Below are 15576 nucleotides of genomic sequence, written 5' to 3'. Positions count from 1 at the left end.
TATCATTGGTTAATTAGAGCAAACCAGCAGTTCAAATTATTGGCCAGTATCTTTCTTTCAACAGATACTGACTGAACTCCTACTATGCGCCCATGCACAATATGGCAATTCATAAAAATGATCAAAAACACCTATCCTCCTGGAGCTCACGTCCTAGTGGAGAAATAAATTAATGATAAATTGGTAAAACACAGATAGTATACTCGAGAGCAGTAAGTGCTATGAGAAAAATAGAGGGAAGGAGTTTGGGGGTGTGGGGAGGTGAGTGTGGGTTTTACTTTAAATTAACCAGAGAAATTTCATTGAGAAACTGACTTCTAAACCCAGACCTAAAGGAGATGAGGGATTGGTTGTGTGGCCATTGGGGGTTGGGGGGAGAGCTTTTTAAGCAGAACGGACAGCCTCAGGAAGAGGGGTGCCTGTCGTTGCAGAAGGAGAGAAACGCCAGTGTGGCCAGAGGCGAGTCAGTGGGAGCAGGAAATGCTGAGTCACGATGGGGCCTGAGATCGTGCAGGGATTTGTAGGCAAATGGAGGGATGTTAGCATTTATTCTGAGATGAGAAGCTTCTGGGAGTGTTTGGGTAATGGAATAGCAATTTCATTTCTATCTTGAGGATTATTTTGGCTGACGTGTTGAGAACAGATGGGGGTAGGGTGAGTGGGTCATAAGCAGAGAGCAGTTAGAAGTTCGGTTAAGCAGTCAGTCATACGCAGTTAGAAGGAGAGTCTTCTAATAAACTAGGCCAGGGGTTCTCCAGCTACATTTGGTTTCAGGATGCCTTTACATTCTTAAAAAATATTAAAGACCTTAAAGAATTTATATGGCATCAATATTTACTCTATGGGAAATTAAAACTGAGAAACACAATATTTATTAACTCACCAAATAATAAACTCACATATTAACAGGAGTAACATTTTTTAATGAAAATGTTTTTTCAAAACAAAAATAGTAAGAAGAGTAGTGTTATTTAGCATTTTTACAAGTCTCTTTCATTACCTGTTTCAGTAGGAAGGACACAGCTGGATTCTCATAACTGCTTCTGCATTCAGTTTGTTGCATGTTGTTTTGGTCAAGATATATGAAGAAAATACGGCCTCATATAAATCTTCAATACTAAGCCCAAACTTGACAAGTAGTAGTTTCTTAAAGGTCAGTTGCAATGTAAAGCCTTAATCAATAAACTTTTTTTTTTTTTCATTAGAATCCAGGGGTTTATCTTGCCCTTTGAACAAATATTTGTAACATTATGTACTTTTGGGGGGGAGAGAGGAATATTAGTTCGCTGAATCATGAAGTTCTTTGAATTTTTTAAATTTTGTTAGCTCTTCCTGCGACCCGTAGCTTTTCAGTAAACAGGTGAACCCACAGTGTTCAACAGCTGCCATTAGAACAAACATATTTGATGTTTTCACGATTTCTTCCCCTTCAGGAAGGACTTGCTGATCTTCCCATGAAGCAGGTCATAAAACCCTTATGTGAGTGGTGCCCACCCTATACCAGGGGGGATGGAGTATCTCCAAAAATTAAGGGAGAGGAATCAGAATGAACAGGCCTTGCTACTTACCTTTGCCCTGTCATTCTTCCCACAATTTGACACTCTTTAGCAAACCTAGCATAAAAACAGGTCCTGCTGTTTCTTCAGGTCTTCATTTATTTCCCTAGGAAGGCTCCTGTGTCATGCAAAACTTATGTTAAATAAATTTGTATGCTTTTCTCTTGTTAATCTGTCTTTTGTTATAGAAGTTCCCAATGAGAACATAAAAGGAGAGAAAAAAAATTTCCCCCGCCCTTCCATCACTCACCTGTCTTTTTAACAACTGGCAAGCTCACGGTGATGGATACATGTTTTCCAAAATTCTCATTTGAATTTTATCATTAGCAAAAAATCCTATCAGTTGTTTTGTTTGAATAACCTCACTCTTTTCTTTTGTAGGACAATGTCTGCCACTGATTGTCAGTCATTCTTTCAAGTAAAAGTCTCTACCTTTGATAAATTCTGTTTGCACATTTCTCTGGTCTTTCTCAAATATATAAATACTGTACTTATAAAAAACATCAGGATGTCTTGGTCCGTCCTCTAAGTCTTCATAGAGTACCTCCAGTTGCTCAGCTCCCCATTTGTTTTCAAAGCATAGTTCTTGTAATCTGTGTTCTATTGTATGTAACTTCTCTGCTGTGGCCACTAATGAGTCACACAAGGAAATATTCTACCTACGGTATTAGCTATCTCTGCTCCAATACAGTTTTATTCACCAAAATTTGCAGGAAGTTGAATATGGCCCCAGGCTGTCGTCTGTCGACCCTGCAGTGGGTGATGCTTGACTTTGACTTTCACCACACACTGGAACTCCAAACTCTGGAGATACTCTGCTGCAGAGAAAGATCTGAATACTTGGATGTTTCAGGTATATGCTACCGTCCAGCAGCCGGAATGGTCATTTTTGGCACGGCCAGCAGGCACTACATGGCATATTCCCCCTTTTAATCTCCCCTGTTGAATGCTCTTAGCAGTGTCATTACTATAATTCCTGCACTCGATAGCATGACTGGTGAGACCAGCGTGAACTGGTCTCAAGTTGGTAACTTCACACATTTCATTACAACACTTTTTAAAAAAATGTTTATTGATTTTAGAGAGAGAGGAAGGGGGGAGAGAGAAATATCAATGTGAGAGGGAAACATCAACTGGTTGCCTCCCACACGTGCCCGGACCAGGGATTGAACCCACTACCCTGGTATGTGCCCTGATCAGCAGTCGAACCCCAACCCTTTGCAGTATGGGATGACGTTCCAACCAACTCAACCACACTGGCCAGGGCCGCACGACACAGTTTAGATACTCCATTTTAAGAAGTGAGAGAGGTAGAATGCTGAAAGACACAGGTGGACCATATCGGTTAATCTAGATTGTGATAAAAATTAAGTAACTCTAGGACCAGAATTACCCACCCTACACCTCAAACAGAGATTCTTTAAGGGTTAAATGACAGACAGCTCCCTGACTAATTTGTGTCCCCAGAAGCTGGGGATACTTAATGGGCCACTTTGTGCAACGCTGTACGCCTTCAAGAGCTCTGTTTTCTTGGATCCACTCCTAAAATGCTCTGTTCAGAAAATAGTTCTTTACTCAAGAGATGACCGTTATGCTTGGATGAACTCCACACATTACAACATAATCATGTGAGTTTCCACAAAAGAAAACAGAAGAAAAATGTTATCATCTTAATGGAAATAAAATTCTTGGATAGAATAACTTGCTAACCACAAATGCCCATCTACCACAGTATGAAAGGACATTATATTTTTCATCGTCAAGGGTGATGAAGTACTTATTTTTCACAGAAGTTTAATGGCAGATTCCAAACGAAGAGCTAACATTTGGACTCTTATATTCTTACAAAATATTTAGGTATACAAATTAGAATGTTCTAGCCCGGGATGGCTAACTGAAACAAACAGGATATGGTTGGGCTAGCTATGACTAGGAGGGAAAAAAAATCAAGAGCCACTGGGTAAAAATGCTATGAAAATCAAATGAGTTTTGAAAAGTAATCATTTTTGATAAATACTTTTTGAAGTAGCAGAAAGTGTTATGCACTTACAAGAAAGAAAAAATACCCTAAAATTACATGGTTTTTGGTTACTTTAAAAATCCATTGTGTCTTCTTATGGACTTCCTTACTTTTATCACCCCACTGTACTCAGATCTGTACGTGAAGCCATTCCAGACAAAATTTCAAGTACTCTGGGCTGTACCATCTGTACCACACATTCCCAGTGATGGTCTGAATTCAAACCCACAGTGGGAACAAGCTGGTTGGTTTAACCCAGTGAAAGGAGAAGTCTTCTCTCCTTCCTCAACTTCTCTTTCTTAGAGACTACGGTCTGAAACACCATCATTTGAAGGGGTTGATTTTCTCATCGGTAGAAGTCTAGTTCTCTTAGAAAGACCAAAAGACTATTTATTTCTTTTTGGTACAATACTTGCTATATTAAAATATTAATTTCTGTTGCAGTCTTCCCACCCATCCATGTATTAGGTAGTACTTAATGAGGCTGACAGTTCTCTGACTGCTCTAATGTAAATGCCATGTACTCTTTGGGAGGGGTCCTTGACTGTATGAGATGACGCTATTATACACCTAGCACTGACTGTCAACTACTGATCTAAGTAAGTACTTGAAACGTATTAGGTCATGAATTGGCACATTCACGGAGGAAGAGAGAGGTTAAGGAATGTGACTAAGATCACACAGCAAGTAAGAGCTCGAGCCAAGGCTTTGACCTAGGCACTGACTCCAGAGCGCATGCTTCTCATCACTATGCCATGTTGTCTTGTGCATGTGTTGTTTTGAAAAAAATAAAATAAAATTTAAAAAACAGTGGGTGAACTGAAAAGAAGCATGTGACCCACCTTTCTTTAAAGATCCCTGGCTTTCTCAAAAGCAACTTTTTTCTTAAGACTTGTTTATTAACATCAAAATGATCCAAATAATCCAATTTAAAAATGGGGAGAGGACCTGAATGAACATTTCTCCAAAGACATGCAAATGGCCAACAAAGGTATGAACCTGTGAAGAGATGCCCAACATCACTAATCATCAGGGAATGCAAATCAAAGCCACAATGAGGTACCACCTCACACCTACAAGAATGGCTAGTATAAAAAAATAAATAACAAGTGTTAGTGAGGATGTGGAGAAAAGTGAACCCTCTTGCCCTATTTTTCGAATTATAAACTGATGCAGCCAGTACGGAAAAGTGTGGAGAGTCCTCAAAAAATTAAAAACAGAACTATCATAAGACCCAGAAATTCCCTTCTGGGTATCCATCCAAAGAAAAGAAAAATACTAATTTGAAAAGATATTTGCAACCCCTATGTTCACTGCAGTATTATTTACAACAGCCAAGATATGGAAGCAACCTAGGTGGCCAAAAATAAATGAATGGACAAAGAAGAGGTGGTATATATACACAATGGAATATTACTCAGAAATTACAAACAAACAAACAAACATGAAACCTTACCATTTGTGGCAACATGGATGGACCTAGAAGGTACCACAGTAAATGAAACATGTAAGTCAGACAGGGAAAGATACACAGCATATGATTTATATGTGGAATTTAAAAAATAAAACAAAACAAAAACAGACTCATAGATACAGAGAACAGATGGTTGCCAGAGAGGAGAGGGAGGGGAGAATAATTAAAAATGGTAAAGGAGGATAAGAGGTACAAACTTCCGGTTATACAATGAATAAGCCACAGCAAGGCAGCACACAGCACAGGGAAGACAGTCAATCATACAACGGTGGCGTTTCATGGGGACAGACGGCTATCGGACTTACTGTGGGGATCACATTGTAAGGTATGTAATAAATGTTAAATCACTATGTTGTACACCTGAAACTAATATAATATTGTATGTTGATTACATTTTAATAAAACATTTTTAAAAAACTTGTTTTAAATGCCTCTGATTTTATAAAAGGCCTTAATATTTTGAACTGTCTTTTTATTTAATGCTAATGGTTATTGTACATGTTTTATAAATGGTTTCTATTCTGCATTTCAAACTGAGTCAACTATAAATGACACAATTATAAAGAGTAACATACAGTTACACATTTAACTTTGCACAAAAATCTAGTTTGAAGAAGTACTGTTAGTAAATAAGCATATATTTACCCCGATCTTTAAAAACTTTTATGAAACCTAGAACAGACATATTGAAATTAGATTTCCTGGGCAATCCTAGAAAAATAAATGGCTAAAGAATATTTGCAAAAAGGGAATAAGCTACAAAATGAGAACTACAGAATTATAATCAACTAAGCTGTCTTCAAATATGATTTATGTGATGTACTTTTCCATATTCTAGTCTTTACACTTGGTCTTTATTATATCCTGATAATCTAACAAATAATACTATTAAAAACTGCTCTTCCTTAGAGAGGAAATTGCAATAAAATGTGTAACACCTTGTGTACAGTTACTAGTTTAATAAAATATTACCCAAATAACTAAGTAATAACTAGTGTGTAAAATGTATAGCAGGAAACTTTTGAAAAACAAGAAAAGACTATCTCTGTTCCAAATTTAGGACAATTTAAATGATTTTCAATATAGCTCAACTTAACGTAAGGGTTACAGTTGGTTAGATCTCACTGACCAGACTTCCATAATGCGATTGCGTAGGTGGACCAGCAGAATCAGTGAGTTCCCTTCTTTAGCTGGATTACACTGGATTCCTACCACGAGCCTATTGAGGAGACTCATGAGGAAAGGACCCATCATCCACGTCCTCGCAGAAAACCCATCCCACCCCCACAAGAAAAACTGCAAGTGGCTTCGTCACTGGAGACCGTAAGTCTGCGTCGAATTATTCAGTGTGAGGGCCACAATCAGAGAACGTGGGTCTTTCTTATTCTTGTGGACTGTGATCTTTCCTTTCAAGGATTCACCTATAGAAGAAAGGCAAAAAAAATATGTGTAAGAATTCAAGGAAAACAGTCTAGAAGAAAAGTAATAATGTACACCTGTAGTTCTCTTTTTTTGTTATAAGATGTTTCACTAGTTTTTTAAAAAGATTTTATTTATTTATTTTTAGACAGAGGGGAAGGGAGGGAGAAGCAGAGGAAAAGAAACATCAATGTGTGGTTGCCTCCTGCATACCCCAGGCATGTGCCCTGACTGGGAATCAAACTGGTGACCCTTTGGTTTGCAGGCCAGTGCTCAACCCACTGAAACACACCAGCCAGGGCTGTTTCACTAGTTTTCAAAAATGTTTCAATTGTCAAATCCGTGTGAAAGAGCAACATTACAGTGGCCGTGCAGGGTTGGGGAGCAGTTTTACTGGACTCCTGAGTATGAGGTCCTATGGTGAGTCTGAGCACGTAGAAAAATACAAGATGTCATTCCTGCCCTCCAAGAGTTCACCTGAGGTCAAGGGTAAGAAATAGCTATATCAACAATTACAACAGGTTTATGTCTAAGTGTGTTGAAGTGAAAACTGGGGATGAACAAAAGGTAGTGAAAGGCAATGTTTCACAAGAATTAATGAGAGAATTATCTGAGGACTAAAGTCCTTGTTAACTTAAGGCAGGCACATGGAATGGCATTTAAGGGAGAAAAAACATTACAGAGAGCCCTCAGGGAAGGACATTCTCAGGAACTGAAAATTATAGTTGAGAAAATTTGAATTTGAATTTTGTAGAGCCACATGGCAAGGCTGTTAGCGTTGAAGCTACCAACATTGTAAACTGGAAAACAGAACTTACACAGGCCGAACAGTTAACATGAAACAATTATATATTTGTTCAAAGGTAAAAATGGACTCCCTAAAAACTTACACTGTATGCTCCAAACTTTATTTTACTCCAAAATGGAATTATATCATATATATCATATATGATACACATATGCTTTTTTTAGTACAAATACTTCTCATTTAAGATTTTTTTCCCATTTATTTACCAAGGGCCATTTAGAAATAATGAAAGAGATGGCTAAGTTGTAGCTGGTCCCATTACTTGCTTTAGCAGGAGTAAGATCACACCAAGTAGCATTGGGTAGAGCTTCGCTATCTGGAGGAACACAGTGAGACTCCATATAAAATGACTGGGAATTCTACTCAAAACTATCCTTCCAATCTATGGACAGGATGTTTGCTTCCATTTATTTGTATCTTCTTCAATTTCTTTCTTCAGCATTCTGTAGTTTTCCAAGTACAGGTCTTTTACATCTTTGCTTAAATTTACTACTAGGTACTTTATTTTTATTTTTTGCTCCTATAGTAAATAGGATTTTTTTTTCTTAGTTTCTCTTTCTGATAGTTCATTGTTGGTGTACAAAAATGCCATCGATTTCTGAGTACAGACGTTGTATCCAGTACTTTGCTGGATTCATTTAGGCCCAGCAGACTGGGGACTATTGGAGACTACATTATGGAGACTACAGGGTTTCCTATGCATACTACCATGTCATCTGCAAATAATGACAGTTTTACTTCCTCCTCTGCAACTTGGATGCCTTTTATTTCTGCGGCTAGGACCTCCAATACTATGCTGACTAAGAGTGGTGAAAGTGGACACCCTTGTCTCAGTCCTGGTCTTAAGGGAAACACTACATCAAATTAAAAAGCTTCTGCACGGCTAAAGAAACCATCATTAAAATGAAAAGGGAGCATATTGTATGGGGGAACATATTTGCCAATGACACATCAGACTAGGGTTTAATCTCTAAACTATATAAAGAATTCATACAACTCAACATCAGGAAGATAAACAATCCAATTAAAAAATGGGCCAAAGATTAAAGATAAAAAGAGAATCTTTAAAGCAACAAGAGAAAGGCAGAGAGGTATCTACAAAGGAGTTCCTATAAGACTATCAGCTGATTTCTCAAAAGAAACTTTACAGGCTAGAAGGGAGTGGCAAGAACTACACAAAGTGATGAAAAGCAAGGACCTACGACCAAGATTACTCTATCCAGCAAAGCTATCAATTAGAACTGAAGGACAGATAAAGTGCTTCCCAGACAAGGTAAAGCTAAAGGAGTTCATCATCACCAAGCCCTTATTGTATGAAATGTTAAAGGGACTTATTTAGGAAAAAGAAGATCAAAACTATCAACATTAAAATGATAACAAACTCACAACTCTCAACGGCTGAATCTAAAAAATAAAAACAAAAACAGTCTATAGCTATACCACTCTGAACACATCTGAAAAACAAAAACAAACTAAGCAACAACTAGAACAAGAATAGAATCACAGATATGGAGATCATTTGGAGGGTTATCAGCTAGGAGGGGAAGGGAGAGAATGGGGGAAAAGCTATAGAGATTTAGAAGCATAACTGGGTGGGTACAGAATAGACAGGGGGATGGTAAGAACAGTATAGGCAATGGAAAAGGCTAAGAACTTAATGAACAACCCATGGACTCGAAGTAAGGTGGGGGATTGTGGAGGGAAGGGGGGAACCAGGTAGAGGGGGGCACCAGGGGAGGGGGGCAAAGGGGGAAAAACTGGGATATCTGTAACAGCATAATCAATAAAATATACTTAAAAAAAAACAAAAACAAAACTATCTTCCTCCAGTCCATGGGGCCCCAGCACCTGGCACTAGCCTTGCCACTGTCCTCCTGTGCTGTGGCCCCCACTCGGGGGCCTCCCTCAGCAGGGAGATCCCATCAAAAAATACTACCTGTGTGTCTGTCTCCCACTCCAACAAAAGACTTTCTTTTATTCCGGAATAAATAAATGATCAAATGAATACATAAAAATAAAACAATAAAAACACCTTTGTTATTGAGATAAACAACTATCAGAATCTGATTGCTTTAATTTGCATTTCAGTGATGATCAGTGGTGATGGGTATCATTTTGTATGTTTAACCACCATCTTAAAAAAATTCGTTGGGCTTTCTTGTTTATGTGAGGTATTTTTACAAATACTTCCTTTTGGTGTGTGTGCCCTAATGGTTGCTCCTTTTTGATTTTAGTTGCCTTAGAAGTGTTAAAAAAATGTAAGTTGCCTTGTTTGTAAATGTTCTATTCGATCCTTAGCATAAGGATCAAAATAGGAATGTTCCATGGTCCTTATAAAGCAGGTTATCAAATTCTTCACTTCGGGTTGAAAGGATATGCCTACAGGAGCTCTATGCATTCCTCAGTGTATACATACAGCCCAAGTCAAGATGAATTAGTAATGGATACTTTTGCTAAATTATTACAAAAAAAGTTTTAAGCATCAATATTATACAAAGAAAACATCTGAATAATTTCAGATTATTCAGACATGACATTGTCTGAGTAACATTGCCTTATAAGCTCAGTATAATTTTCAGGTCTTAAAACAAAATACAAATAAAAGAGCTAGTTTTATAATAAACTTAAATTTCAAAATGAGGGTGCAAACAGCATCTATTTAAGTTAATTAAACAGCACAAAGGTCACAGTAATAAATACATATTTCACACTGCTGAACTCCCTTCAATTGTTAAGCCTGACTGAAGAGTCAAGGCAGTGGCTGCCACATCAGAATGGATCGGAGTAATTAATCAGTGTCAAATAGATATAAAATGACTGATGATGTTAAGTGTGTACACTGTGGTGAGAGCGACAAAGGACGTTCTCTGTGGAGCTGAGCTGTACTACCCTGTTTTAATCATCGGCAGATGTCTGTTAGTATACCACAAAGCAGCGTTACAGTTCAATCATGAAGAAAGTCAATTTCATGTGGTTTAAATTCAGTGGTTTTTAAAAACTGTTTCTTCCACAGCAATGAAATTTCATTTCCCCAAAAGAGGAAAAAATAAAAATTCATTATTTTCACTATAACAGCATAGAGTTAAAAAAAATAAAAGAAAAAAAGTAAATGGATTCTCCATTTTTAAAAAAAAGCTTCCTAGGTATATATAAAGAGCTTGATTTTAGTCATATTCCCAAAGCCAAATAATATGAAAATGTTGGGGTTTTTTAAAGTAAACACTACCATATAAGTTTGTACAGTAAAACTACATTATTTTTAAAGGTAAAAACACACACCCTGAATCTAGCCTTGAAGTAAGTGTCCTCTAGCCCCCTCGAGAGCACTCATTCTTCCTCCCGCAGCGCTGGAAGTGCTCGGATGCTTAAAGCACCTCTTTTGGAACTTTTTTTTTTAAATCTACATTGTGAATAAAATAACAAACAAAACATAAACTAGGCTCATTATTTTATAGTTCCATTTTGCTTTTGGCCAAATGTAGAATTCTTTGTCTAAGAAATTTCCTATTCACATTGTCTTTCCTACTTTCTAAATATCAAGTTTACTCACAAGGGCTAGTTTGATCATTATCCCCACACCCCCCTCAAAGATTTACTATTACTGACAATACAGATACACACAAAATCTAGGCAGAATAACTGTATAAATGTTTATAAAATTTTAATTATTAAAAAATCTTGTCATATTACTTTCTAGACACTAAGGGTCTATTTCTGGATTATTCTCTATTTGTTATATTAAGCTATATGTCTATCTATAGTGTATAGCAATACTATACTGTCTGGGTTAATGTAACTTTTTAGTAAGTTTAGAAATCACATAGTTAAAGGATTTCAATATGGTTCTTCCTCAAAATTGTTTGGCTACTCTAGGTCTTTTATATTTGCATGTAAATTTTAGAGTCAGCCTATTTCTACCTTGCTAAATAAATTCACTCACTAAATTCTGCAGTTTTTATGGTAGGTTCCTTAGAATTTCTATATACGCAATCGTGTTATCTGTAAATAATGATGGTTTTATTTCCTCCTTTCCAATGACTTTTAGTTCTTTCTGTCCCTCATTGTACTGTCTTACACTTCCAACATTAAGAGAGCAGGAGAGGTCAGAATGAGCCTCATCCCAGACATGGGGGAAAGCCTTCAGACTTTCTCCGTTCAGCATGATGTTCGCAGCAGACTTTGTGTGGGTGCCTTCACCAGGGTGTGAACGTTCTCTTCTATTTGCAGTTTGCCTGAGTGTTTATCATGAATGGACATTTAATGTTACCAAATTATTTTTCTGTATCCATTGATGTGATCATGTGGTTTTTCTTTAGATTGTTAACTGCATGGATCACATTAAATGACTTAAAAAATACTGAATAAGCCCTGCATCCCTGGATTAATTCCTCCATCTCAAATATGGTCATGGTGCTGTTCATTTTATAATATTGCTGGATTCGGTTCCCAGTATTTTCTTGAAGACTCATGCATCTATATTCATAAGGGATACTTGGTCTGTGGTTTAATTTTCCTATACTATGTTTGTCTAGTTTTTGGTATCAAGGTAATACTGCCCTCATAAAATTATGTAGCTCTATTTTTCTGGAAGAACCTGTGTAGAACTGGTGTTTTTCTTCTTGAAGTGGTTGGGAGAATTTGCAATAAAGCAATTTGGGCCTGGAAATTTGTCTTATGGAAACATTTTGAGGTTGGCAACCTGTTTTTGTAAATAAAATTGAATTGGAACACTGTCACACCTGCTCATTTACCTAGTGCCCCTCAGAGATGAAGGAGTCTGTGGGACCCCAATGCTGCCACTGCTGCTGCTGCTGCCATGGCAAAATGATCAGGGGAGGGCAGTATGAGAGAACAGAGAGAAGGAGAACGGGTATTTCCCCCACTCTGTGAGCAGCAGGAGATGTTTTTTTGATTCCTCAAGCTAGAATTAGAGGGCTCCTTCGGGAGCTCCGCCCGATGATACCCTTCTCCAGGTTTCACGCTGTTTAAAGTCCAAGTTGGGGAATACTGGAGGAAAATAAACCGTAATTTATCACTAGTTCAGTGATACTTCAAATTCTGGTCTTCCCTTCCAAATGATCTGCTATCGTTTCCTTTCCAGAGATCGCAAATCTGTTCTGCACATTCTGGTTTTAAAGCTGCACTGGGTGGGTGAGATACGGAATGTGCTGGTATCATCTCACCTGGAACTGAACTCACTGTGCCTTCATACTTAAATGTGTTTTCCGTAGACAGCATTTACTTTGCTCTTGCCTTTATTCAGTTTATTTCTGCATTTTAATTGGCATGCTTAGACCATTCATATTTATTAAAAATATTTTTTTAGAGTTTTAGGTTAACAGCAAATTGAGAGGAAGGTACAGAGGTATCCCATATCCTCTTGCCCCCCGACACACATAGCCTCCTGTTATCAGCATCACTCATTGGAATGGCACATTTTTTTTAACCAAGGATTAACCTCCATTGTAACCACACATCATAATAATCAAAAGCCTGTAATTTACCTTAGGGTATAATGACATGTATCTGTCATTATAATATCATGGGGAGTATTTCCACTGCCCAAAAAATCCTCTGTGCTCTGTGTATCTGTATTCTCTACTCCCAGCAACCACTGATCTTTTTACTACTTTCATATTTTTGCCTTTTCCAGAATGTTACATGGTTGAAAACACAGTATGTAGCCTTTATAGTGTAAGAACTATACAATATACCCTGGTTGGTGTGGCTCAGTAGATTAAATGCTAGCCTGCAAACCAAAAAGTCACTGATTTGATTCCCAGTTAGGGCACATGCCTGGGTTGCGAGCTAGGTTGCCAGTAGGAGGCGCACAAAACGCAACTGCACATTGATGTTTCTCTCCTTCTCTTTCTCCCTCCCTTCCCCTCTAAAAATAAGTAAATAAAATCTTTTAAAAAAAGAACTATATACTATATTACCAATTTCTCATTTTCTTTTTTTACCATTGCTAAATATTTTTTCTCCATATGTTCTGAAATCCACAATACATTCTTTTGCTTTAAATAGTCAATTATCTTTTAAGAAATTTTAAAAAAGACATAAAAAAAGCTTTTTTATATACTCATACATCTACCATTTCTGGTATTTTCCATTTTGTTTAGATCCAAGTTTCCACTTGATCTTTTCCCTTCATTTGAAGAACTTACTTTAATATATCTTCTATTGCTGGTCTGCTGGAGATGAGTGATTTCAGTATTTCTGGAATAATTGCTATATATATAGAAGTATTATATATAGAGAGAGATATTTATATATATAAACTTCTGGAACAGTTTATAGAATCTAGGTTGACAGGTTGGTTTTAGCACTTTGAAAATGTCATTTGATTATCATTTGGCTTACATAATTTCTGGTGAGTATTTTGAAGTTATTCTTTGTTCTTCTATGTTTCCTTTTTCTCTGAATAATTTTAAGATTAAAATAAATTATCTCCCTGGCCGGTGTGGCTCAGTGGATTGAGCGCCAGCCTGCAGACAGAAAGGTCGCCAGTTTGATTCCCAGTCAGGGCACATGACTGTGCTGCAGGCCAGGTCCCTGGCTGGGGGCTTACGAGAGGCAATGGATCAATGTTTCTCTCGCACATTGATGTTTCTCTCCCTCTTATTCTTCCCTCTCTCTAAAAATAAATAAATAAAACCTTAAAAAAATTAAAGACCCATATTATCACTGTTAATCAGCATTTTATTTATGATGTGTTTTGGTGTTAATTTTCTTTGCATTGATCCTACTTGGGGTTCACTGGGTTTCTTCCATCTGTGTGTTATAGTTTTCATCGAACATAAGAAAATCGGCCATTATTATTTCTTCACATGTATTTTCTGCCCCTACTTCTTCCACGAACTTCTACAATTACATTTGAATACTTCTGTGTTCCTACAGGTTACTGTGGATACATTCATTTTAAAAAATAGGTTTTTTTCCCTATTTCACTTTTTATACATTTATTGTTATATCTTCAAGTTCATTGATCTTTTCTTCTGCCATTAATTCCATCAAATGACATCTTCACAGATACTGTGATTTTCATCCCTAGAAGTTCTATTTAGATTTTACATACCTTTTCGTATTTTACTATGTTCCTATGAAAGCAGTTATATGTTTCAACATGCTTGAGTGTCAGTTCCATCACTTGTTTCTATTCAGTGTTTGACTGAATGCTGGCCATTATGAATTTTATGTTGCTGAGTGTCTGGCTTTTGGTTTTTTCCTTTGTCGCCATTAACATTACTTATGGCTCACTTTTTCCCTTTCAAGGCTTGCTGTAAAGCTCCATTAAGGAGCATGCAAAGTAGCCTTTACTCTAGGGATAGTATGTCCCCCTATGAAGCTATAGTCCTTCTGGAATCTCTGCTGTACAGGGTCCAGATGGACTCCTAACATAGCTGGTGGGAACTTAAATACCACAGCTCTGTGTAAACTCTGAGAAGTGGCTGGTTCACAGCTGATCCAGCTGCTTTGCCTGATCTCAGGCATTTCATCTACACAGCACATCCTAAGTGCTCATTTAAAACTCAACAAATCTACAGCCTGTGTAGATTTTCTGATTAGCACGTCCTCTTCAGCACTCTGCCCCACAACTTTTGGCTTCTATTCATTAGTATCACCATCAGGGGCTTAGCGGGGCTAAAAAAAAGGTGATATACCTGTGTACTTACACCATCCTTTCTTTATACTTCCATGGCTGAGAATAACCACATTTTCCTTAATTTGAACTCTTCCTTTCAAATCTTTCTTCAGGATGTGCTACTGTAGGGTATTCTATTTTGTAATGTATTGGCGTTACTATTTAATACGAGAACACACACAGTGGCAGTGAAGGAAACGGGATGCGGAGAGTGTCAGAGGGCCAACATTAGGATCGCACGCCCCCCTCAGAGTATTCTGAAAAAGTCGAATCGAGTACTAGTGACTAGGGAAGGAACAGCTAGGATTTCAAATTTCTACTAGACATCAAATAATATTTTGTTGTAATTAGGTAGGGGAATTTTCAAATGCCATCTTAAATCTTCCTCAAGATTAAACACAAATGAATTGACAATGCCTTTAAAATTCTAGCATTAGAACCACAGACTAGTTATGGTGAAGAAGAAAGCACATTTTCAAGTTCCTAAACATCAGTCCAAATACCAGAGCTACACAAAAACAAACAAAGAAGCGAGAATGTGAAAGGCTTCCATTTGTGTTTGCCTCATTTTAGATTTGCTGTGCTCAGCCTTTCTGGAGAAAAGCGACACCGTCTGGGTTCTCCTTCCGCAGCACCACAACTCCGAGTGAGAAA

At 37.5% G+C, this 15576-nt stretch overlaps 1 protein-coding gene across 3 annotated transcripts in view; it reads right to left on the bottom strand.

The window, feature by feature from the left end:
• Window positions 1–1787: 1787 nt before the first annotated feature.
• The window catches only part of PRMT3 (protein arginine methyltransferase 3), a 108726-nt gene continuing 94937 nt past the window's right edge, over window positions 1788–15576 (bottom strand). For 2 of the 3 annotated variants that reach the window (XM_028517213.2, XM_036029143.1), the window contains one exon: window positions 5892–6471. In XM_028517213.2, coding sequence (XP_028373014.1) covers window positions 6362–6471 — 110 coding nt within the window. In that variant the 3' untranslated portion in view covers window positions 5892–6361. Of the gene's footprint in view, window positions 6472–15576 lie in introns of all 3 variants that reach the window. The other variant, XM_028517211.2, reaches the window with a different exon arrangement.

The sequence above is a fragment of the Phyllostomus discolor genome, chromosome 6, assembly GCF_004126475.2.
Source record: "Phyllostomus discolor isolate MPI-MPIP mPhyDis1 chromosome 6, mPhyDis1.pri.v3, whole genome shotgun sequence".
NCBI classification, from domain to species: Eukaryota; Metazoa; Chordata; class Mammalia; order Chiroptera; family Phyllostomidae; genus Phyllostomus; species Phyllostomus discolor.
The sequence above is the reverse complement of the archived record's forward strand: the minus strand, read 5'-3'. Positions and strand labels throughout refer to the sequence as shown.